General features: G+C 43.8%; 1 protein-coding gene across 5 annotated transcripts in view; it reads right to left on the bottom strand.

Moving 5' to 3' along the window:
- Positions 1-1,946: 1,946 nt before the first annotated feature.
- The window catches only part of EMB2765 (P-loop containing nucleoside triphosphate hydrolases superfamily protein), a 43,632-nt gene continuing 21,667 nt past the window's right edge, over positions 1,947-23,911 (bottom strand). The window contains exons 11-17 of one of the 5 annotated variants that reach the window (XM_086510440.1): positions 5,553-5,738; positions 4,222-5,376; positions 3,775-4,134; positions 3,500-3,677; positions 3,101-3,417; positions 2,941-3,027; positions 1,947-2,590 (exon numbers count right to left, since the gene is read on the bottom strand). In XM_086510440.1, coding sequence (XP_086366566.1) covers positions 3,657-3,677; positions 3,775-4,134; positions 4,222-5,376; positions 5,553-5,738 — 1,722 coding nt within the window. In that variant the 3' untranslated portion in view covers positions 1,947-2,590; positions 2,941-3,027; positions 3,101-3,417; positions 3,500-3,656. Of the gene's footprint in view, positions 2,591-2,841; positions 3,418-3,499; positions 3,678-3,774; positions 4,135-4,221; positions 5,377-5,552; positions 5,739-23,911 lie in introns of those variants that run through there. The other 4 variants (XM_086510438.1, XM_086510439.1, XM_086510441.1 and 1 more) reach the window with 4 other exon arrangements.

Below are 23,911 nucleotides of genomic sequence, written 5' to 3'. Positions count from 1 at the left end.
ACAATATGTATCTTGAGCCCCTCCTCCACCATCTCCTCATTTACACTATGAGATACCAAGTACCAATGTTTGTAGACAGTAGGTCCTAGTCTCAAAGCTCCATCTATCATTCACGACAAAAACTTGGGTGCAAGACTCTTCCGTCGGAAGGGTACAGTGCCTAGGTTTTGGAGAATCCGAAACAAGCTCCCCTTTTATTTTGACTAATCTTTGTCCTCCACTATGGATGAATGCCCTTTGCTCACCCTATTTCATTCCCCAATATGAACCCAGCCTTAGTGCTCCTTTAGGATCCAACATTACCCAAGCAAGCATAAAATTACCATAATATAAAGCATATGCATCTAGCTCATGTCCTAGCATAGTGTCTCACACTCATCCTTGGCCCAAAATCTTATAGCTAATCTAGCCTAGCATCATACCTCAAAAATTAACATCTTGCCTCAAGAAGCTACATAACACAGCACAAGCTAACACCCTATTTTGAGTGTGAAGCAAGCATTGCCAAAGTTCACAAGTGTTCACACAAGATTTGTTTACAAATGAGCTTGGGGTGGGTCCCAATTCACATTTGGCTAGATGTTCCTTATATGCCAATTATGATGTCTAGTAACCCTTATGTCTACTTTTTGTCCTCACCAACTACATCGCATAAGTCCCCACTGACTCAAGATGATACTTCCACTTGATTTTCCTTCCACCATGAAGGATGATCTATGTATAGATCAAAACATGTATAAGTGGCCTGAAAAGTAATGTCAAGGACATTGCCATTGAGCCCTTACAAAGTGTACTTTGGAAAGCACCAAGGCTGTAAATTTTGCAAAGGGGGTGGCTGTTTTTGGCATTAAAATTCCAAATGCACATGTAGCCTGGAGAAAGGTTTGCATGGTGGTGGCTCCGCTTCCCAACATTACGCCCTCTATTGTGAGCCTCCCTGTTTCCTTCACATGGAGATCTTGAATGGCCTTCCCATAGGTTATTAAAAAAACCACCTTTGTTTGGTTTGATACACCACACAAAATACTCTCAAGCTAAAGACTATCATAAAAACATGAATGGGAAACAAAAAGCACGAAGAAAAATTACACCTACAAGCATGACTAGTATCCTACATGAGTAGAACAAGTTAATTACAAAAGGCTCTATTACTCATGTCCAATCTGTGTTTTCATATTTGTCATTTGTGAAATTGACTAGGCAATCATGCCAACAATACAAATCCCATTGCTCTTGTAGAATTTATCAAGCCTCCAATTTTCCTAATAAAATTTCAAGAGCAAAAACACACTACATTTTTACAACCTTCGTTTCTAAGGTAAAATTGATTCAACAAACACAATTACACCAATAACTGATCTATTTTATCAAGACATATGACTACAATGCCCACACCTTATCTACTCCTCTAAAGTGACAACCAAAACGAAAGGTATCAAGCTTGCACATGGACTGTTGTATTGGCCTCATGACCCTAAGCTTGCATGACTAAGCCACTCATGTTGCCAATGTCATATATGGGCTAGCGAACAACCTAAGGCTTCAATCTTCCTTTCATAGATTTACGAAGATTATCCAAATAAAAATGTAACTCTGTAAAGGAGGAGATCCAACACAAGAAAGTGATCAATCGCCCACATATTCACCAAAAATCAAGGGCCACCCATTAGCAAGAAAAAGAAAATAAGAGTCCAAATCACCCTTGTAACTTACCATGAGCATATGAAGGTGATCAGAATTTGGAAAAATAGGGGTATGCCATGTGTGCAAAAGCGGTCGGTGTGTAAGAGAGGCATAAGAGTGATCAAAAGTACCACCCAAAAAAACAAAAAAAAGAAGTGGACAATCCTATGATTTTCGACCAATTTGAGGAGAGATCAAACGTATGAAACCTATACACAAGAGCTCTTTCAATAAATATGCTACATGATGCAGTTCTTCTCACTAGATCTTGAATTTCATTTTGGAGGGAACGTCAAATTCAAATTGATAGCCTTTCTTACCACTCAAAAGTTTTTTAGTTCCTTACATTGCCAAATAAAAAGGCCCTCCTAGACCCCAAACTCTTCCTAATGGCTGATGGGTAACTACCTAAGAGCATCCACCTAAGACTCCTCGAATCAGACAATATTTGTATCAGGAGCGCTTATGATGGTTCACACAAAGGAGTCATGCTTTGCTTACGCAAGTATGTTTCAGTTTCGCTCCAAGCACCTGGTAGGGGCTTGTGTTTTAACCTTGGACTGTATGCATTACAATCAATGCCACTGCATGCATCATGGAGCTTGATTTTCCATCCAAAACAATCGATCATTCTTGGCGTACCTCCATAGTTTTCACAAACTCTTAACAAACACAGATTCTCAAGGATGATGCTGATCTACAACTGCAATGACTTCACCAGTCTATCGAGGCCTGTCTTGCCTTTTATTTCTTGTCCCTCAACATAAAGTTCCCAATGTTCACTTGGCCACAACAATCTCTTGTAAGGGCAATGCCCATGTGATGTAAAAAAACAGTAGATACCAATATCTATAAGATCTACTTGCTTGCGCTAACCATGCCCAAGCTGCTTGCTTCATGTCCATGTCTGCATGCAAGAAGCAAGAAAATCAACATATTTAAATTGCCAATGACGGTGTGCATCAGATCACTCACACATTCATTGTATTAGAAAGATAACTGATCACTCAGTTGTACTGAACACAGAAAACATTCGATGTATTAGAAAGATAACAATGATCACTCATTAGTACTGAACAGAGAAAACGCAAATTTTCCTTCAAGCAATCATATAGATGTTACTCAAAAACAGTAACATCGTCCACTGACAATGCAATATCAGAAAACTATTTGACTTGATTTATGTTGCTTACAGACAGCTACAATGACACAGATTTTGACCACACCGTAAAAGACATTAGATCTGCACTAACAGACCTGAGGGGTCGCTTCTTGAAACTTTACAAAGAGAATCCCTGGCCACCTTGCGTTAGTTTGGTGCACCATACAGAATGCACAGAGAACCTTGATAAACAAGGGATTCCGTGAGTCATCATCTCAAAAGGATAGGATCGAGAGCCAATTGACTGATATTTACCTGTAAGACGTAAATCGTGACCTTTATTGACCTTTATGTGGCCAAGCTCCACTCATACAAATATGATTCATTAACTGGACTCACGACACTCTGCTTTTCTGAATTTGTCCGCCAATAGTAGAGTAAGTTGCAAGTCCATCTTTTCATGTACCATTCTACTACTTCAAACAATCGAGAGTCACTCTGTGTATACTCTCAACATGCCTCCACTAGTTTTCAGCTTCGAAAACTGTGAGCGAGTAGTTACAAAAAGGTTGAGCTATCAAAAGATGTTTTCGCAGCCTACAGACTTCTTGGATCTCACAACAGTTGCACTACTGAAATTTGCAGTTTAATACTTACATCAGTTCCTGAATAAAATGAAAACTACAGATAACTTCAAAGGTTTCAGAGGCTTACTCTTGACACCCATAAATTCGCATCAGAAATCTTCCTTTGCTGATGGGATATCTTTACTATACCAGCACATGGTGCCCCTTGTTTGTCTAGCCTTTCCTGCTCCAATCCCAAAACCCGGGCATTGTCACCCATCAAAAAAATAATCCAGCACTCCATTTTAATACCTGGCCATTGACATCTGAGCCCAATAAAAACATATGAGAAACCCTGAAAAGAGATCTATGGATGTATTGACACGCTTAAATTTGAAAGGATATCTCATAATGATAACTCACTGGCTGCATTTGCATGCGTTTGTTAAACATTTCAGCCACAATATAAGCCATGCCCTCCGGTCCATTTACAAGTTGTGCCCTGCCAATGTCCTCCACCTTTCGAGGTGTAGGATGGGAGTCCTCATCCAGCACAAGGGCAAGCTTGTCTGGCCTTTGCAGTAGCTGCTGGAATGTGGGCTGTAACTCATAGCATTGTTCAAAAAGCGAGCGCCTGCAGAAAACATACAAGCCTAGACGGGCCCTCGACATAGCAACCACCAGCCGGCGAACATCTCTCAGATGTCCGACTATTCGAGTTCGCACCAAAGAAAGTAAGATGTAATCATTCTGTTGCCCTTGAAATTTGTCAACAGTCGCTATCTGAAAAATGTAAAGCAAAATTTGAATTCAAGTTCATAAGCTTAATTAGATCAAGAACATTCAATAAATCAGAGTAGGCCCGCTTACTTTACTTGGGCGACCAAACCAAGGGTGTCCAGCACATCGCTTCTCCACAACATCTCGAATAAGATGCTTCTGGCCATTATATGTGCTCAAGATAGATATCTTGCTTGCTGGATAGCCGAGCAATCGCATGTACTGATAGACACTCACAATATACTCTGCTTCACCAAGGTTTTGATAAAACCACTTGCTAGGCTCCGACTCCCCGCGGCCCTCATAATCAGGCACATCAATGAGCTGGTACTCGTGGGCAAAGCCTGCATTAGCCAGATGAAACCTCTCATCTTCCTTCACAAAGGATAAATCACCCAAATCCCTATACCTCCAGTTGTAGAGCTTTGCAATACTTGGTCGAGCTCTACCCTGTGCATTCAATTCTACGTAAGGGACCCCAAGGCGAACAAATCGTGTAAACAAGCTCTGATCCATGTGACTATACTTTTGAAAAGCCATGTTCTTCACCACAGGAGGCAGTTGGTGATGATCTCCTATCAAAATACATCTCTTCAACCTTAACAAACCATCCTCCTGTCGCTGCAAAAGCATGGGGATAAACGTCTCGATTTCTAAAATCTGTGCACTCTCTTCCATTAGCAGGTTATCAAACTTGAAACCAAGACGAAGAAAATCTTTCCTCTTCAAAGCAGCATGAGTACAAGTCATGGCAACTATCTTTGCCTGTTTGGTCATCAAGTAGTTTGCCCTGTCAGCTGTAGATTTAAGAAGCTCGAAGGCTCGGCATTCTTCGAGTTCCTGAAACATTGTGGCCAGATGCCGGAAGCAACCTTTGGCTGCTCGCATGTCTCGCTCATAGGAGTCCCCAGTAAACACAGACTCTGGTGTGTTAGTAAAATATTCCTTGAAAGGGAACTTGTCTCTGACAATGGTTGGCGTCTCCATGGCAGTCTCACACAAAGCTACAAATTGCTCCCATCTAGAATAAACATGCAGTAGCCAAAAATGTGCAGCCGTCTCACAAGTATAACCTACATCATCAGGAATCTGAAGAGTTTTTGCAAGTCTTTCAACTTCGGCTAGCAACTCCAGACGCCGTGCAAGCATAGCATTTACCCTTCCTTGTCGGCTAAACTCCAGATCTGTTTCCAATTCTTGCTCTCCTTGCCCCAGTCGCAAAAGGTATCTTGCGGGCACATCCCTCTGCAAAACCATCTGAGCATTAGAGAAGGCGGCCGGGGGGGGGGGGGGGGGGGGGGGGGGGGACATTCAGTTCATTTGGGGTGCAACTAAAGACAAATTGTATCAAAGCAATTGACTGATAAGTAGAATGTCTTTTCATTGAAGAGCTACTAACCAAAACTTATAGCATGAGGTACCTGCATTATCTTTTCAAATAGATCATTGAGTGCTTGATTAGAGTGGGTTATAAGAAGCGTTCTCTGAGATGGACAATTATGATAAAGAACATTCAGAATTTGGACAGCAGTGTCTGTCTTTCCCGTCCCTGGGGGACCAACAACCATTGTCAATCCTGGTTGCACTCCGGAAACGATGGCCTTGATCTGCAGAACAAACTCTCTCTCTCTCTCTCTCTCTCTCTCTCTCTCTCTCTCTCTATATATTTATTTATTTATTTATTTATTTATTTATTTATTTATTTATTTATTTATTTATTTATATATTTATATATATCCCCTTTCCCTCTTGAATAACAAGTCTTGAGTTCAACTCCCCTCGTCGGATAGATCTTTAAGGTCTCTTGGGATAGTTTCCTACGACGTTAAAATTCTCTTCTTCTTGGGTGTGTGTGTGGGTGTGTGGGTGTGCGTGCTAATAAGAAGAGGAAAATGGTATAACCTTTCTATCACCCAAGTGTGGTGGATTGGTTATGCCATTTCCCTCTTGAATAACAAGTCTTGAGTTTAACTCCCCTTGTCGGATAGATCTTTAAGGTCTCTTGGGATAGTTTCCTACGATGTTAAAATTCTCTTCTTCTTGGGTGTGTGTGTGGGTGTGCGTGGCACGTGCTAATAAGAAGAGGAAAATGGTATAACCTTTCTATCACCCAAGTGTGGTAGATTGGGTATGCCATTTCCCTCTTGAATAATGAGTCTTGAGTTCAACTCCCCTCGTCGGATAGATCTTTAAGGTCTCTTGGGATAGTTTCCTACGACGTTAAAATTCTCTTCTTCTTCTTCTTCTACTGGATGGAGCTGATGTACCACACCACCCCCCTCCCTCCTCCCCTCACTCTCACTACACACATACATGCCTCTCTCTATGTACACCGGATGTTCTATTATTACCCGGTCACCCCCACATCTACACACCGGATGCTTTGTTATTTCCCGGTCACTTACCACACTACACTTTGTACACCAGATGCTAATATTACCCGGTCATTTTGCACATACCAGATATCCAGAGGATATTCACATTCTTGTACATGGATCTGTCTCATAGGCCTTTTGAAGACGTAAATAAAATCTTTCTCTCTCTCTCTCTCTCTCTCTCTCTCTCTCTCTCTCTCTCTCTCTCTCTCTCTCTCTCTCTCTCACACAAAATAGTAAAGAAAGAGGCTGCTTTCTATTACTTGAAAAATAAATCAGAACGTCCAAATGCAGCCTCGAAACCCTGGCGCCCCTTTCGATATTTCTTTTATATTGCTTCGAAAAAGGTACAAGTATCGGGGCTCTACAATCTGCACGTGCTAGAATGCAAGGGAGCTCCCCCAAGGCACTTATTTAAAGGCACCACGCAAGGCATCAGTTACAAAATCTGGCACTCAAAGCACCTTCTGGTTGCAAAGAGGCATTTCATCCACATCGGAGCTCTTGATATTCTTGAATAGCAATGTTTGCCATATCACATAGATCGTGCTCGTCCCATCAAGGGGTGCCTTGATGCAGTAAGATCACATACCCATGCGATCTAAATACTTTACAGATGACACAAAGTTCATATGTGCAAACACATAACATAAAGACACCAAGGAACAACCAAAAACTTGGAACGGGAACTTGGAATGGGAACGGGGAACGGAGATCTGAAAACGGCCATTCCTTGTTACTATGGCTGACAATATTCTGCTAGGTGACTTTATGAAAGAAGTACTTCGAAATGGGAACTCCCCAAAATGAATCTGATTTTTGTGCTCACTCATGTGATTGTGTGCAGGTTTGAAAGACGAAATGACTGCAGCATTTCGGCTTGAGAACTAAAGCTCTTGGATGTTCGAGACTTGCTTTGACAAACAATATTCCTATAGTGGTGATGGCAGTCCTATGGTGTAGCACTCACATTGGTCCTCCAAGGTTATCAACTTGAAGAAAGACACCAGGGGGTAGATTCGTAAAACTTCTAGCTGTAGTCTTCCATGATTTTCATAGCCATACGAGAGAGAGAGAGAGAGAGAGAGAGAGAGAGAGAGAGAGAGAGAAAGAGAGAGCATCCTCAGTTTTGGTCATGCATTTGGACCATCCAGATTAGCCGCAAGATATGTTTTTTCATGTGAATGATAGCACATGCAGGATTGCCTATTGGTACTTGGTCGGCAATCACTGGTCATGGCCCAACTTGTCAGTGATGTACTTCAACGCCCGAGTCTTTGAGGCACTGTTCCCGCGTTTGTCCTGTTGCACAACTGGTGTGGATGGAATTTTGTTGTTTGTTGATTAGAGTGGGCATCCACGATGGGTTCGTGATGTGGGGAGCAGTTTCACACACCTTTTTTTTAGGCTTGCCGCATTTGTATCTATGTGTTACGACCTTTGCGGATACATGTGATGATAAAAGAGTGCTAACAACACAAGATCATCAGTAACGTGTATTTATGGTATGCAATCGAGGACGTTTGCGATTTCAAGAGGGGGTATGTCACGAGGACATGGCAACTGATAACCTTCTTTCCAATCATTTTTGTTTTATTTTTGAGACCCTCTTTTTGAAGTTACAAATGGTCGGACATTGTATGGCCAATGTGAACGGTAGTTTCACCCGCAGACAGGAAGTTGATCAGCACTGGAATTCGTATAGTAAGAGGATGTCTAGGCTCAGATCAAGATCATGTAGGTCCCCCCGTCGCACTTAGCAAGTTGGTGGATACTAGGAAGTGAACTCAATAAAGGCATAAAGTCAAGGTGGGGTCACCAAAGGAAAGTACCTGACAGTTGGGCCACATTGCATTTTTGGATGCGGTCCCAATGGGGATAGATGGTCAGAAGACCAGTGGGAGCCCAACGGAAGCATCTCCTAAAAATTAGGAAACTGCTACTTTGGGCCATGAACTCTGTTCGTGTCATTACCTCTGGAATGACAAGGGAAACATTTTAGGGCTATGCCGCAAAGCCAACTAGGTAACCAATCAGGAGATTTTTAGGCGGTAACCCCGAAATGGGAAATTGCTTATAAATGCGCCAAGTGGCACATTTCTATGCACTTTCCTCATGCAGAAGAAGGTAGCGCTGATTTTTAAGCTGGGAGAGCTCATTTGAGAGTTTTTGTCACAGGATAAGAGCTATTGACTACAAGCTTTCCCTCTTAAGTCTTGTCTTGCACACCTCACACTGCTCTCTCTTCCCTACGTGCAGTAATGTGATGCCCCACAAGAGGGCTCTTCATTTGACTCATGTACAGCTGTGTGGTTGCATGCGTTTTTGTTGAGGCAAGAGCCTCTCTGAGCAGGAATGGAAGTAGCTAACTGTTACCGTACAGGTGCGATTTCAACGCTGGTTATGCGCTGTATTTTGACTATTTTTCAGCCATACGGACGCCAGAACCCTTGGGAATAGTGCCCCACTGCTAGAGGGCAATTCAGGGACTGTTTAGGGTTGAAAACAGGGCAAAAACCAGTAAATACAGCGAGACTACTATTTTTGGGCAAAAATCAGAGGGTTTATGCCAGTGGAAGTGAGTTCTAGCAGGGGAATTGGTTTGGGAAAGTTTTGGGGCTGTTATGCTGCCGAAATTTTGCCAAAACAGGTGGTATCTAGCTGGATAAAGGTAAAGAATTCCTCGGACTCTTCTTTGTAATCTACCCTCTTAAAGTATAAAGAAATACCGTTTGGGACCTACAGGTTGTAAGCGTCTGCTCGGAGCATTCTAGCTTCCTAGCCGTGTGTGTGCATAAGTGTTAATTCCCGTCCCACGTTACCTTTCCAAAGAACTCTCTCTCTCTCTCTCTCTCTCTCTCTCTCTCTCTCTCTCTCTCTCTCTCTCTCTCTCTCTCTGTGTGTGTGTGTGTGTGTGTGTGTCTAAAGTAAAGAGAACAATTTCAGGTGAAAGCCAAAGCCTACCGCCCCACAGGCCGGTTTCAATATCCCACATTTTGACAGCCATCTAGACAGAGCTACTACATACTCTTCGCAATCAGTGGGATTCTACAGCCAGCTCCTCCAAGAGGACCGAGCAGCGTCGATGCACCTTTCTTCACACATGGGCGTGATCGTCAGTTCTTTTCCGTCAAGATCAGAGTCACATCACATGGCATTATGCACCCCCACAGTGGTTCATTTTACATTCATCGTACGGACCACCTTGATGTTTACATAGCCTACACATTGTCACTCCTCTTTTGTACTTCCTCTAGGTGATAGGCTATTGAGCATCTCACAAGGTCTCTTAAGTACACAAAATACAGCCCCTTTTCTCGTACAGACCACCTTGATCATACAAACATTTTACAGTCATCGTACATACCACCTTGATGTCTACATAGCCTACACATTGTCACTCCTCATTTATACCTCTCGGTGATAGGCCATTGAGCATCTCCCGAGGTCATAAGACACAGAATACAACCCCTTAGAGAGAGAGAGAGAGAGAGAGAGAGAGAGAGAGAGAGAGAGAGGCCGAAGTCAGCCCATGAGACAAATCAAGTACATGTGTGTATCTCCTCTGTCTATCGGAAAAGACAAAATAGTTCAAACTAGTACAGAATAAAAGAAAAAGGCTTTTGATGGAGGATGAGATGGGGGGGGGGGGGTCACGATTGTGACTATGTTAACAGCAATACATCTACTCCTAGTTGCAGATACGCGAAGTGCCATGCCAAGGAGGACCCCTGCACTTGGATGGTCACACCTCTTCGCCCAAAGGACGTGTCTCTTCGCCAAAAGCCACACTCCTTCGACAACTGGTCACACCCCTTCGCTCTACGGGTGCGACTCTTCGCCCAATGGTTGCAGCTCTTCGCCGAAAGGATGTGTCTTTACGTCTAAAGTCATGTCTCTTCACCAAGAGACGTGTCTTTTCATTTATGTCTCTTCGTCTCCTATATAAGGAGCCCTTGTATCACACATTCAATCAATAAAACACAGAGTCTTCAAAGTCTTGTCTCGAGTACAGTTCAAGTTTCTTAAGTCTTAATCATGAGTTAAGTACTTAATAAAGGATTAGTACCTAGAATCCTCACAGTGGTATCAGAGCAAAAATTTTCCCGGGACCCTACGGTTGTGAGCCTCTCACCCTTGACACTACACTCTACCCCCCCTTCCCGGTGTTGTATGGAATCGGAAGAACGGTGGCTTATGCACACATCTCAACATGAGGTAACATAAATTACTTATATTCTCGGATATAAAAATATAATACGGTCAACCAGAAACAGCATGGTTGTGTGCATATGTGCCTTTTCAGGTGCTAAGGAGTACCTGTGAACCTGTGAGTACCCATGAGCACCCATTGGCAGACTTCCTGCTCCGACGGGCTGAAATTTTAGGCGGCTTGCTTTGCACCCCTTCGCGGTGTCTCTTCGTTGGTGACTCTCCGCATGGTCCAACTCACCCAAAGGGCAACCGTCTAAGGGGCATACTCAGTGCAACCAGCCAACGATGGCAACCTTTTGTCAAAATATGCTACACAAGGCAATCATGCAACGCTGCGTTGAATTTTTTGTCCAGCCAGCGTATTTTTTAAGCCCAACGCTGAATTTATTAAATTGGGCCTACGCCTTAAAATTTTAAGGGAATTGGCCGGCCGCCCAATACTTTTAAGAGGGTACCCATTGGGTACCAAACATTTAAAAAAAAAATAAAGCCAAAACAGCCAGCGAAGACAGCACAATCTCTACGTTCCATTATTCTCCAAAGCTGCCTGTGTTGCGCACAATTCTCGAACACCTGCAAGCCTCACACACATGGCCGATGAGACCTATGATGTGTCATTTCCATACCTGACTTATGTAAACAAACTGCCTGAAGATATTCTGCCTGAAAATCCTATTCGGTACCTGCGCCTATTCCCGAACCAAATCTTGTTCCGGACTTTCTTGCGGAAATTCCATCGCCGGTCTACTCTCTTGAACTCTTGAACCTTGCGAAATTCCCGGAGTCCAGAGCGCGAACTTATTCCAGATAGATTTTTCTCTCACGGATCACCAGTCCCATAACCTATTCCCGAACCCGAACCTACACTTATTTGAGTTCCTTTTGAGGCGTAACCATGCCAAATTCTCAGGATGGAGGTGGTCAATCTGACGAGGCCCTTACTCTTATCAAGGAGCACATGGCCACACTTTCCATAAGCCTCGCATCACTTCACACTCGCTTGGATGAGATGTACACGGAAAACACTTCTCGAAGTCGACCTGCTGTTTCTTGAACTCTAATGCAACATCTTCAACACATTCTTCCGAAGCTTCAGTGGATGAACCGAACGAACCAGATCCAGCCGATGAGGTAGACAATCACGAACTTCAATTACTTTATAAAATTTTTAATGCTGCACAGAAGAAGAAGCTTGATGTTAAACTGCCGGAACCGTATAATGGTCGCCGCGACAAGCGTGTGCTAGACCAATGGCTGTTCAAAATGGAGGTTTACTTATCAAACACAGAATTGATCGAGAGTAAAAAAGTTGCACTTGTTAGTTCTCTGCTCAAGGACACAACATTTCTTTGGTGGCAACAACGGATTGCTGATGCTAAACACACACCTTCTTGGGATAAATTCCGGCGTGCTATTCGCAAGGCGTTCGAACCTGCCAATGCGGATTTTCATGCCAAGTCCTCTCTTCGCGCCTGAGCCAGACAAGTTCCTTGGCCGCGTACATCACAGAGTTCCAAAGACTAACTCTGGAGATAGAGACTCTTAATCCCTCTGATAAACTTCACAGCTTTATCGACGAACTCGAACCCAACCTGAAGGATGATGTGCACAAATACAACCCTACCACTTTGGATGCTGCAATTGCCTATGTGGAGCGTCTTGGCGATAATCGGCGTCTTACACGGAATTTTCTCCCTGGTAACAGATCTTCAAACAGCGCTCGCTTTTCACAACGCAATCGCAGAGACAACTATAGCCAAAGTCAGCAACATCAATCTCAGTTCAGACAACAAGCAACGCAACCTTATTCAACTTCAAGGTTCTATTCTCAAGCTCGACAATCTGAAAGCAGATCTTCTTCACATGTTCCTCCACTTGATCGAGGTAAAGAACGTGATTTTTCTCAAGATCGGCATTCCAATACTCAGCAAGGCTCTTCGTCAAATGGATCTTCGACTTCAAAGAAGGAAGGATTATGTACAATTTGCAGTGGTGACCATAGATGGTATCAATGTCCAAAGAGACCAAATCCGTCTAATTTGAAAAGAAATTCCAATGCAGAAACATCATCAAATTCTGAACAACCAGATTCTGCTAAGGATAAAGGAAAATCAGTGGTCAATACGATTCGAGTCTCCGAGGATACGAGTATTCTTATGAAGCATGCTCAGTGCAATTCTTCAGTTTTGGAGCCTCTCAAAGCAAGTTTTGAGCCTTCTTGGACTACTCAATGGTCGCTCCATCAATATTTTGGTGGACAGTGGATGCTCGAATAATTTCGTCAGCACTCGGATAGTTCAACAGCTTGGCTTACGAACTCAGAAGACATCTCACTTATATGATGTGGAATTAGCAGATAGATCAATTTTGACTTGTGATCAGACAGTTCGACAGTTGCAGTTTGAGATTCAAACTTATGCAAGATCAATTGGATTTCGAAGTCATGCCTTTATCTCATTACGACATGATTCTTGGTCAACATTGGTTATTTCAATATGATCCAGCAATTAGCTTTCGAGGACATACTATCAATTTGTTCAAAGATGGACGTGAATTGACTTTACACGGGCTTTCTCATGCGGAAAGAGTGATTCAAGCCTCACGTATACAAGTTAAACAGCATGATACAGTGGATTATGAAACGAATATGATCCCCGATGCAAATGCAGATATTATTATTGATGAATTTTTTAATTCATTGACTTCTCCTGAATCAATTGATGAAGACAAAGATAAAGATATAGTTGCTGTCACAAAGTGATGACGTGGCAGACAGCAGAAACCCTAAAATTCTTGCAAACCCTAATTTCTGCCAGAAACCCTAATTTCCGGAAATCGTGGAGGCGGATTATTAAAAAAAAAAAATTTGGAAAATGATGAGCGACGCGAATTTTGCTTTTGCTTTTTTTTTTATAAAAAAAAGAGAAAAGACTCTCTGTGAGAGAGAGAGAGAGAGCAATTGCTTTTGATTTGAAGCTTTTGGAGCTCTGCTTTTGGGCATCCCTTGTAACCTTTAAATTAGTGGTGAGGGCCTCACTTCTCAGAGCATCTGGACGCAGAGTCTGAGAGTGAAACCCTAACCGCTCTCTTGTACTTTGATGATTGATTAATATAAAAAGAAATATCGAAAGGGGAGCCAGTCTATGGGGCCAATATCTCTAGGCACGGAACTCCGCCGGGCCAGTGCAAATCTATTGTGATCTGTGAATTGTTTGGAAGTGGTTATTTGGTGCTGTCGCGGTTGATTCTTGACTTGGAGTGTCCAAGTCTGTTACAGTGGTATCAGAGCACGGACGACTTCTCTTCTACGGGAAATCCGATCCCCGAATTTTTTTCCGCGGCACCTATGGCTTCAGGCAATGATCAGTCGACTCCCTCTGCATCTGGAGATGCGGGCTGGGATCACAACGAAGATTCAGGCAGAGAGTATGGCCCGCCTTGGCCTACTTAGGCGGAGCGGCGAGAGATAGAGCGTCGCCAGTTGATCAGCGATGCAACAAAGATGATGCTCAATTTTGCCAAGGACCCGAAGATGGCAAAATATATGAACCAGACCTCTTTGGAAGAGGTACAGAGGGAGTGGCAGAGAACCACAACACCACTCCCGAAACCCGCTCTCAAGAAACCTTCTGCCTCCAAGAAAATATACGGAGCAGGAACTAGAGAACGTGGTTGATGCACGGATTGCTCAGCTTTTCGACATGCAAAAGAAAGACAAAAAGCACGACAAAAAGCAGAAGAAAGGCACTGACTTCCCGGGATATTTGGGTCGTCGGTCGACATTTGACAAGGCAAAGAAATTGAAGAAGCGCGTCAAGTTTGAAGACCTACCCAGTTCTTCTTCTTCTTCTTCTGACAGTTCTTCTAGCTCCTCGGATTCGAGCGAAGAAGACAGAAAAGGTAAAAAGCGAAGCAAGAAACAACGCTTTGAAAAGGGCAAGAGAAAGGCAAAGAAGGCTAAATCTCGCCCAAAGACTGACAGTTCTACTGAGGACTCGTCTACAGACAGCTCAGATTTCGATGACGGAAAGTTTTATGCGAACAAGAAGAATTTTTACAAAGCCAACCAGTATGACTTTCTTGAAGATAAAAGCAAGAAAGTCCGAGAGTTTAAGGAAGGTGGCCACTCGATCAAGTTTGATACTTTTCAGGATACTCAGATGCTTCGAAGGCTTTGTCTTTTATACAGCAGTTTGACATCGCTTTCGCGGGAGGACGCTATTCAGAGCACTCCAAGATTCGGAGAGCTACCTCTTACTTTAAGGGGAATGCTCGTACTTGGTGGTCCACGCTTTTTATTTCTTCTTGGTTGACTCAAGAGTTTGAGCGAGATATACGAGCTGCTTGGAACCATCTCCGGATGACCAAGAGCGATACAGTGAATTCTTATTGTGAAAGATTCTAGAGCTCTTTTCTACCCGCCTCTTCATTTAAGAAGATCTCGTTCAGAGAACAGATTGAGCGGTTTACCTTGGGTCTACCTACAGAGATCCGAAATCACTGCTTGGAACAGAAGTCAGCTTCAGTTCAGGAGTTGATGAGTCATGCAAAGCGGGGCTTTGCCATTCACTCTGGCAGTCTGACCTACCCCACAGATGAGGCCATGACACAACGAGCCGAACATACTTCTGGGAATGAAAGTAGAATGAAAAAGAGCAACCCAGAGAAAAAAAAGGATGCATGACCCAAGCTTACTCCTGAGAAGAGAGCTCGCTTCATTAGAGAGGGGAAGTGCTTTGGATGCGGGGAACATGGACATATTTCCGCAAAGTGCCCTGATAAGGCACAGAAAGAACAGAATGATAATGACGACGACAGGTCTGAGAGTTCGAGAGCAGCTGAGGAATGTGGCAGAAAAGGCAGATAGAAAAGCACAACTGGTACCACATGGCGTGGGACCTGCACCGAATCTAATGAATGAAAGTACAAACTTTGCCGCTTTCGGGGCAAAGTGAAGGATCAGGAAGCTCTTTTGAAGGAGCCAAGGCCAACTTCTTTTCACTTGGAATTGGTGGCTCGATTTGGAACTACGCCCGACAGACTGACGCCACAGGCGGAGGTAGTTCGACTGGCACTCGGATGGGATGTTGCCATTACACCGAGCATTGGCAAACTTCGTTTGCAATGACAGGGGTGTTCAGGGCACGCGAGTGACATTCTACTCGGTATCCCTTGGTACCACAAGAACTACGCCGTGGTTGACTACCAGGCCGAGAAAGCGACTTTGATAAATGAAGGGCTTAGAGATTGTACTTGATGAACTTCAGTTTTCTTACTCATTCTTTTGGGAGAACTGAACGATGGATAAAGGTTGAATATGTTTTGACCTGAAGAAAAGAACGCCAAGATTTTTTTTTCTCCACGCTCATGCCGATTGCTTTTGAGAGGGCCTGAAGATCATACCATTGATCTGATATCTGGAAGCACGCCACCGAATCGGCCACCTTATCGTGTGAGCCGAGTACAGAATGAAAAGATTATGAACTCAGTGAAAGACCTCTTGGAAAAGGGTCTTGTCCAGCCTAGTACTTCACCGTATTGCTCTCCAGTGTTGTTGGTTTTGAAGAAAGACGGATCTTGGAGAATGTGCATCGATTATAGCACTCTCAACGAAATCACCATCAAGAACAGATTTCCGATTCCTAGGATCGATGATATACTCGACAGGTTACAGGGATCCTCGTGCTTTAGCAGGATTGACTTGATGAGTGGATATCATCAGATCAGGATAGCGCCAGGAGATGTCTACAAGACAGCTTTTCGGACGACTTTTGGGTTATTTGAGTTTTTGGTGATGCCTTTTGGCTTAACCAATGCTCCTGCGACATTTAACCGGATGATGGATAGGATTTTTCGAGAGTACAAGCTATTTGTTGGCACTTTCTTTGACGACATCATTGTTTTCTCCAAGAATGAGGCAGAACACAGAGATCATCTGCTTCAGGTCTTTCAGGCATTACGAGATCACAAGTTAGTGATTAATGCAAAGAAAAGTGAATTTTTCCTACCAGAGATACACTTTTTGGGACACATTGTGTCAGCCGCAGGAGTGCAAATGGATCCGGCCAAGATAGAGACTATCCGTAATTTGCCCGACTTGAAGAATGTCCATGAAGTTAAAAGCTTCTTGGGACTGTGTTCGTACTACAGGCGGTTCATACGAAAGTTTGCAGAGGTTGCTTCCCCTTTGCATATCTTGACACAGAAAGGAGTACCTTTTTCGTGGGGACCCACAGAGGTGACTGCCTTTCAGACGTTGAAAGAGAAATTGACTACGGGACCTATTTTGACTTTGCCGGACTTGCAGAAGTCATTTGAAGTATTTTGTGATGCTTGTGGTCGTAGTCTGGGTGCGGTCTTAATGCAAGAAGGCCATGTCATAGCTTACGAGAGCCGTTTGTTCTCTAGGCCGGAGATGACAGCACAGATCTATGGGAAAGAGCTTTTGGCGGTTATCCACCCTCTTACTCAATGGCGGCATTACCTACTCGGAGCGGATTTTACTGTCTTTACAGACCATCAGAGTTTGCGCTACTTCTTGTCACAGAAGCAGCTTTCGGAAAAGCAAATGCGGTGGGTGAACATCTTGTCACAGTTCCACTTCCAGATTGTCCATGTGCAAGGACAGAAGAATGTGGTGGCAGATGCTTTGTCTCGAAAACCGTTGGTTCTGGCTATTTCCGCGATACATCATAGGAGCTTCAAGAATATGGTCGATCAGTGTGCCACAGATACAGATTTTGCAGATATTTTCACACGGATACGGGATGGGGAGACAGTAGCTGGATACTCCCTTCGGGAAGGCTACTTGATGAAAAAGACTATGTTGTGCGTTACACAACCGTTGAGGGAAAAGGTTATGACTAATTGCCACTGTCCACCTTTTACGGGTCACCGCGGCATTGCTACCACCATGAAAGGGGTAGAGAGAGATTTCTTTTGGCGGAGATTGAAGAAGGATGTGGAAGAGTTTGTGCGCAGTTGCTTGGTATGCCAGAAGGTCAAGTTTGACAGGCATAAGGCACAGGGATTGTTACAGCCTTTACCCATACCCACCCGCCCCTGGGAAAATATTGAAATGGATTTCATTTTTTTTTATCTCCCGCGAATACAGAATGATCACGATGATTTTTCGATTACATGGCACGTCTGAGACGATTGTCTCCGACAGAGACCCCAGATTTATGAGTTTGTTTTGGAAGGCAATTTGGAAGAACATTGGCACGCGGTTGCAGTTCTCATCATCGTTCCACTTGCAGACTGACAGGCAATCTGAGATTGCCAATTCAGTGATTTTAGATTTATTGAAGTCTTCTATCTCGCATCAGAAGACTCAATGGGAAAAGAACTTACCTTTGGTGGAGTTTGCCTATAGTAACACGATACACTCTTCGACGGGGAAGACACCATGTGAGATTGTTGAAACTGCTACGAAGGTTCCATCCTTCCTGAGCACGAAAGATTAGAAATTTGAAGCGGATGAATATTCGCGAGACTTAGATACGGCTTTTGCCAAGGTTCGCGAGACTTTGCAAAAGTCTCAAGAACGACAGAAAAAGGCAGCGGATCGCCATCGTCGCGACTGGAAACTGAAGGAGGATGATTGGGTGCTCTTACTTTTGAGAAGGCACGTCTAAGAAAGAAAAAGGGAAAGGAGAGGCTTTTTCCAAAGCTTAGTATGTGATACTACGGACCTTTCCAGATTACTGAAAAGATAAATGATGTCTCCTTCCGATTGAAACTGCCAGATACTTGGAGGATTCACAATGCATTGCATGTGAGTCTCTTGAAACCTGTTAAGGGTGATGTGCCTGATGATGGGGAGCCTGATGAGCAACCCGAATTCGAAGAAAACAAGGAGATCCTTGTTCCTGAACAGATTTTGGCACATAATGATACGAAGAAAGGTAAAGTCCGAAGGCGGTTCTTGGTTAAGTTCAAGAACTTTCCTGCATTTGATGCGAAGTGGATGGAGGAGGAGGACCTAGCAGATACTCCTCGGATTGTGAAACTTTACCTCGATGTTTTGGTTTAGCATAGTCTACTCCAAACGGAACCCAGAATTCAGCTTGGCCGGAGATCTGGTGCAGTGGGATGCACAAGAGGGGAGTCACTCCACTCCTTTGTCAACAGATGCCTTGATTTTGATACTAAAGTCACTGATGTCTCTTTGAGCTTCACGGATACTGAGAGCTGACAGTATTCTGCTTGATGACTTTATGAAATGGAATTCCTGATTATGATACTGATTTGTTCTTGACTTCTTGTGAGTGCAAGAACTGATAGACGAAATGACTGCAGCATTTTGGTCTGATTGATCTCGAATAGACATGGTTGCAATAGGGGTTAGTCAATCGGACATCGATGAGGTCCCGATTGGACCTAGATGTGATTGCTAGCTACATTGCCGATAAATCATGGTCTAAGATCCGAATGAATGTTGAATGTCATGTGATGTCCTGTGATGTCCTGTGATGTGACTGTCGATTTTGTACATGTGCTAGATGTGTGTTCCTAGTACGTAGGTACTAACAGTCAGTGTTTGCTAAGACGGTTTATGGCTTTTGTCGGTTTTGCATGCGTAATCGCGGTCGATTACAATGCTTTCAAGAGGGGGGTATGTCACAAAGTGATGACGTGGCAGACAGCAAAAACCCTAATTTCTGCCAGAAACCCTAAAACTCTTGCAAACCCTAATTTCTGCCAAAAACCCTAATTTCCGAAAATCGCGGAGGCGGATTATTATTAAAAAAAAAAAATTGAAAAATGATGAGCGACGCGAATTTTGCTTTTGCTTTTTTTTTAATAAAAAAAAGAGAAAAGACTCTCTGTGAGAGAGAGAGAGAGAGAGCAATTGCTTTTGATTTGAAGCTTTTGGGGCTCTGCTTTTGGGCATCCCTTGTAACCTTTAAATTAGTGGTGAGGGCCTCACTTCTCAGAGCATCTGGACGCAGAGTCTGAGAGTGAAACCCTAACCGCTCTCTTGTACTTTGATGATGGATTAATATAAAAAGAAATACCGAAAGGGGCGCCAGTCTATGGGGCCAATATCTCTAGGCACGGAACTCCGCCGGGCCAGTGCAAATCTATTGTGATCTGTGAATTGTTTGAAAGTGGTTATTTGGTGCTGTCGCGGTTGATTCTTGACTTGGAGTGTCCAAGTCTGTTACAGTTGCAGATTCCGAGTCTGAAGACGACTATGCTTTCTTTGATTCTTTACTGGATGATGATATGCCAATTACAAGTCATAAAGTTACAGCTCCAGAAGATGATTCTGAACAATTTTGGGATTCATTATTGGAAGATGATTACAGTCTCAAGCCAAAATCCTCTCCAGTGATTCATAAAGTTGAAGTTACCCCATCTAAAGAGTACTTTCCTCTTCCCCAAATATTTCACAGTTATTGGAAGATTTTGAACCAAAAATCTTACATCGCATGAAGAATTTTGAAGATCAATCTCTTGTTGCAGTCAACTTGATTATGTCAGATTCCTCTAAAAAATCTTTGAATAATGCAATGACATAGGATTTAGCAGTCAAAGCAAAAAGGTTTCGCAAAAAGCAAAGGTTCAAGACAAAGTCTTCAGATAACTCAAAGACTAAAGATTTTCGACGATTCAATGCTTTTCCAGAGTTCTATCAACATCAGAAGTCATTTCTTTGACACGGACTCTCATTTTAAATGGGAGGAAATGTCACGATTGTGACTATGTTAACAACAATACATCTACTCCTAGTTGCAGATACGCGAAGTGCCATGCCAAGGAGGACCCCTGCACTTGGATGGTCACACCTCTTCGCCCAAAGGACGTGTCTCTTCGCAAAAAGCCACACTCCTTCGACGATTGGTCACACCCCTTCGCTCTACGAGTGCGACTCTTCGCCCAATGGTTGCAGCTCTTCGCCGAAAGGATGTGCCTTTACGCCTAAAGTCATGTCTCTTCACCAAGAGACGTGTCTTTTCATTTATGTCTCTTCGTCTCCTATATAAGGAGCCCTTGTATCACACATTCAATCAATAAAACACAGAGTCTTCAAAGTCTTGTCTCGAGTACAGTTCAAGTTTCTTAAGTCTTAATCATGAGTTTAAGTACTTAATAAAGGATTAGTACCTAGAATCCTCATAGGGGGGGGATTAGTACCTAGAATCCTCATAGGGGGGGGTGTGGAGCTCTAGTGCTAGGGATATATGCATGTCTATATGCTCAAGGTAGTACAATCATGCAAATGCATCAATCTAGCTAGCTCCATCATGTGCTAATGGGGGGATGTAGAATGTAGTACATGGGTCGGGAGCAAGGGCTGCCCTGATGAACGTTGTTGGGTGAGCCATCATCTGGGCTCGTCTCTCCTCAGCAACTCAATGTGCTCGGGTCGGATCTCCTCGAGTTGTCTACGGTGGAGTCGTGGGGGCTAGCATCCGGTAGCCCGCGGGCCGATTCCTCCCTCCCCAAGGCTGGATGCCCACCCCTAAAACTGCCCCATAAGGACGCCTTGTTGGGCTGAAACCGGTATGCCTACAAATGGCCCCCATGCCTATATATGGGGCTCTTCCCAACTGCCCGACCCACATCTCTTCCCCATCCTTGGTAAAAAAAACTAAGTCCTAAACTCCATGTCTCTTATCCAGCTTCAGCAAGCTTAGGCCTTTTGAGGGTGTTTGATGGGCGAGAGAAAAGGGCTAAACAGTCCCTATGGCTATGGGAAGATACAAGGCCGTCTGGGTATAAATACCCTAGGCATGTAGAAGAGACACTGACTATGTAAAAGAGTCAAAACTCAAGGCTAGACATATCCCGACACGAGAAACTACCTCACTCTAGCCGGGCACAGCCACAAAACAACCCCCACTCCCTATCACCTGTCCCTGGGAGATACCGGGAACTAGTGGATGAATCTAGAGAGATGCCATAACTCTAACAGAGTGAAGCTTGGTAGATGTGTGTTTTTTTTTCCGTACCTTCAACCCTTGCTTTTGTTGGATTTGGGGGGGGGGGGGGGGGGCTTAATGTGAAGCTTTGCCTTGTCACAGATGCGTATTTATGGTTTGTTTTTTCTTTTTGACCTTTGCTTGTTTTCGTTTATTTCCATGCTTATCTTTGTTTTTTGGTTTCGTTGTATGTCGGGGTGCTACAGTGCGCTTGGGTTAGTGCTCTCCTACCGATACCAGGTTCTCTTTTGATGGGTTTCTATAATAGACTTGAACACTCCAAGCCAAAGATCTAGTGCAACACACGTGAGAAAGCACCTCAATAAACTTGAAGAGGGGAGAGAGAGAGAGAGAGAGAGAGAGAGAGAGAGAGAGAGAGAGAGTCAACATGGCATGGCAGAGTTCCGAGCCAAGATGCACTGGCCCCAAAGACAAGTGCCCCTTCCAGTATTTCTTTATTTACTACTTTGCAAGAGTACATGGTCGGAGGGCCCTCTCTCTCTCGCAATGCTCCCAAGTTAATCTGACAAGAGAAGAGACCTTGTCACACTTATAAAGACCCTTGGCCTATCCCAAAAGCAGTTACGTGAAAAGCATCAGATCTAAAAGCAATTAGACCAAAAATGATGCCCTAATAGCTACAGCCCGAATCGCGATTCGCGAAAATCCGTACAGCTACCATGTCAATCTCTCTCTCTCTCGTAATGCTCCCAAGTTAATCTACCAAAAGGAGAGGCCCTGGCACAACCCTTGGCCTATCCCAAAAGCAAAGCATCAGTTCTAAAAGCAATCGAACCAAAAACTCGCGCCCAAAAAGCTGCAACGCAAATCGTGGAAATCCGTACAGCTGCGACAACAGCAACCAACGCAAAATCCGAAGGCGAACGTCCGTACAACCTACCACGTCAACATGGATACACAATTTGTAGGTCCCGCTTTATTTTTTGAGGGTTTAGGCCCCTCGGCTAATTGGATGACAAGAGCCACCTTCGGAAAGTGGAATGTCCTCTACACTAGTTGAGACCTTCTTGGCAGCTCTTGTTTAATGCTCTCCTTGGCCTTCCCTTATGGTTTCCTTCGTTAGAGCTTTTGGCAATGCCAAGAGCTTCTTTTCTATCATTTTCAACATCGACTACTGTAACAAACTACTGACGTGTCAAAAGCCTAATTCTGTTGAAACCCTAACCCTAAAATCAGAAACCCTAATGCTGCCCAAAACCCTACTTCTGCTGAAACCCTAACCCTAAAATCAGAAACCCTAATTCTGCCCAAAACCCTAACCCTAAAATCAGAAATCCTAACCCTAACCCTAATTTGCTGACGTGGCGGGCTGACACGTGGCTTGTTGTACGGACACCAGCGCAATTTACGAAAAGCTGACAGTTTTTGGCTTTGCTTTTGTACCAGAAGCTTTTGAGTTTTAAAGGCTTTTTACTGTAACTGCTTTTCAGGCCAAGGGTCTTTAAATATGAGGCTAGGGCTCATTCTCTGGCATGCTTCCTAGAGAAGGTGCAGAGTCTGGAGCTCCAGCTTGTACTGTGTTGAATCTTGATGCACTATAAAGAAATATCGAAAGGGGCGCCAAGGTTTGGGGCCAATACTCTCTGGGGTGGAATTCCGCCACTCCGTGTCATGTGTCGTCTCTCTCTTTCAGTTCAGTTGTTATTGAAATGTTAAAAGTTTGTTCAGTCTGTTCTTCTCTATTGGCACGTGGTGCCCGCCTTGTGACAGTGGTATCAGAGCATCAAGCGTGTGCTTTTCTGAAAGCATACCGGTCCAGCTATTGGAATTATATTTGAGGTATATGGCGTGTGCTTTTCTGAAAGCATACCGGTCCTACAAAAGAGGAGACAGAGCTATTGGATTTTGATTTGAGGGATCTTCGCCCTCAAACCCGGACTTATTAGCCACTCCCACCCTTACTTCATCGCGCATCGGGCGCGCTCCCGTCTTCACCGCTCATGTCTTACAAGGCATATGCCATTAAGATCACTTGCAAAGAAGGATCTTGGCAAGCTTTCAAGAAAAAAAAAATTGTCCGAAGTTATATGGTTTCTCACATCTTCCTTCGGAGTGCAACTTCTGGCAGAGTGGGGTATCCTGAAATGCTTGCCATGGAAACCCTAGCAGATTATAACTTGAAATTTCTCGACATCTCTCAGTAGATGTCTCTTCACGAGCAGATGACCTTCGAGGTTTAGTGCGATTGCTATCTTAAGACTACCATCGCCGCCAAAGCAACACTGTTTGTCCAAGAGC

The sequence above is a fragment of the Adiantum capillus-veneris genome, chromosome 4 (genome assembly GCF_014529385.1).
Source record: "Adiantum capillus-veneris isolate H3 chromosome 4, ASM1452938v2, whole genome shotgun sequence".
NCBI lineage: Eukaryota > Viridiplantae > Streptophyta > Polypodiopsida > Polypodiales > Pteridaceae > Adiantum > Adiantum capillus-veneris.
This window is presented reverse-complemented; position numbering and strand designations above follow the sequence as displayed.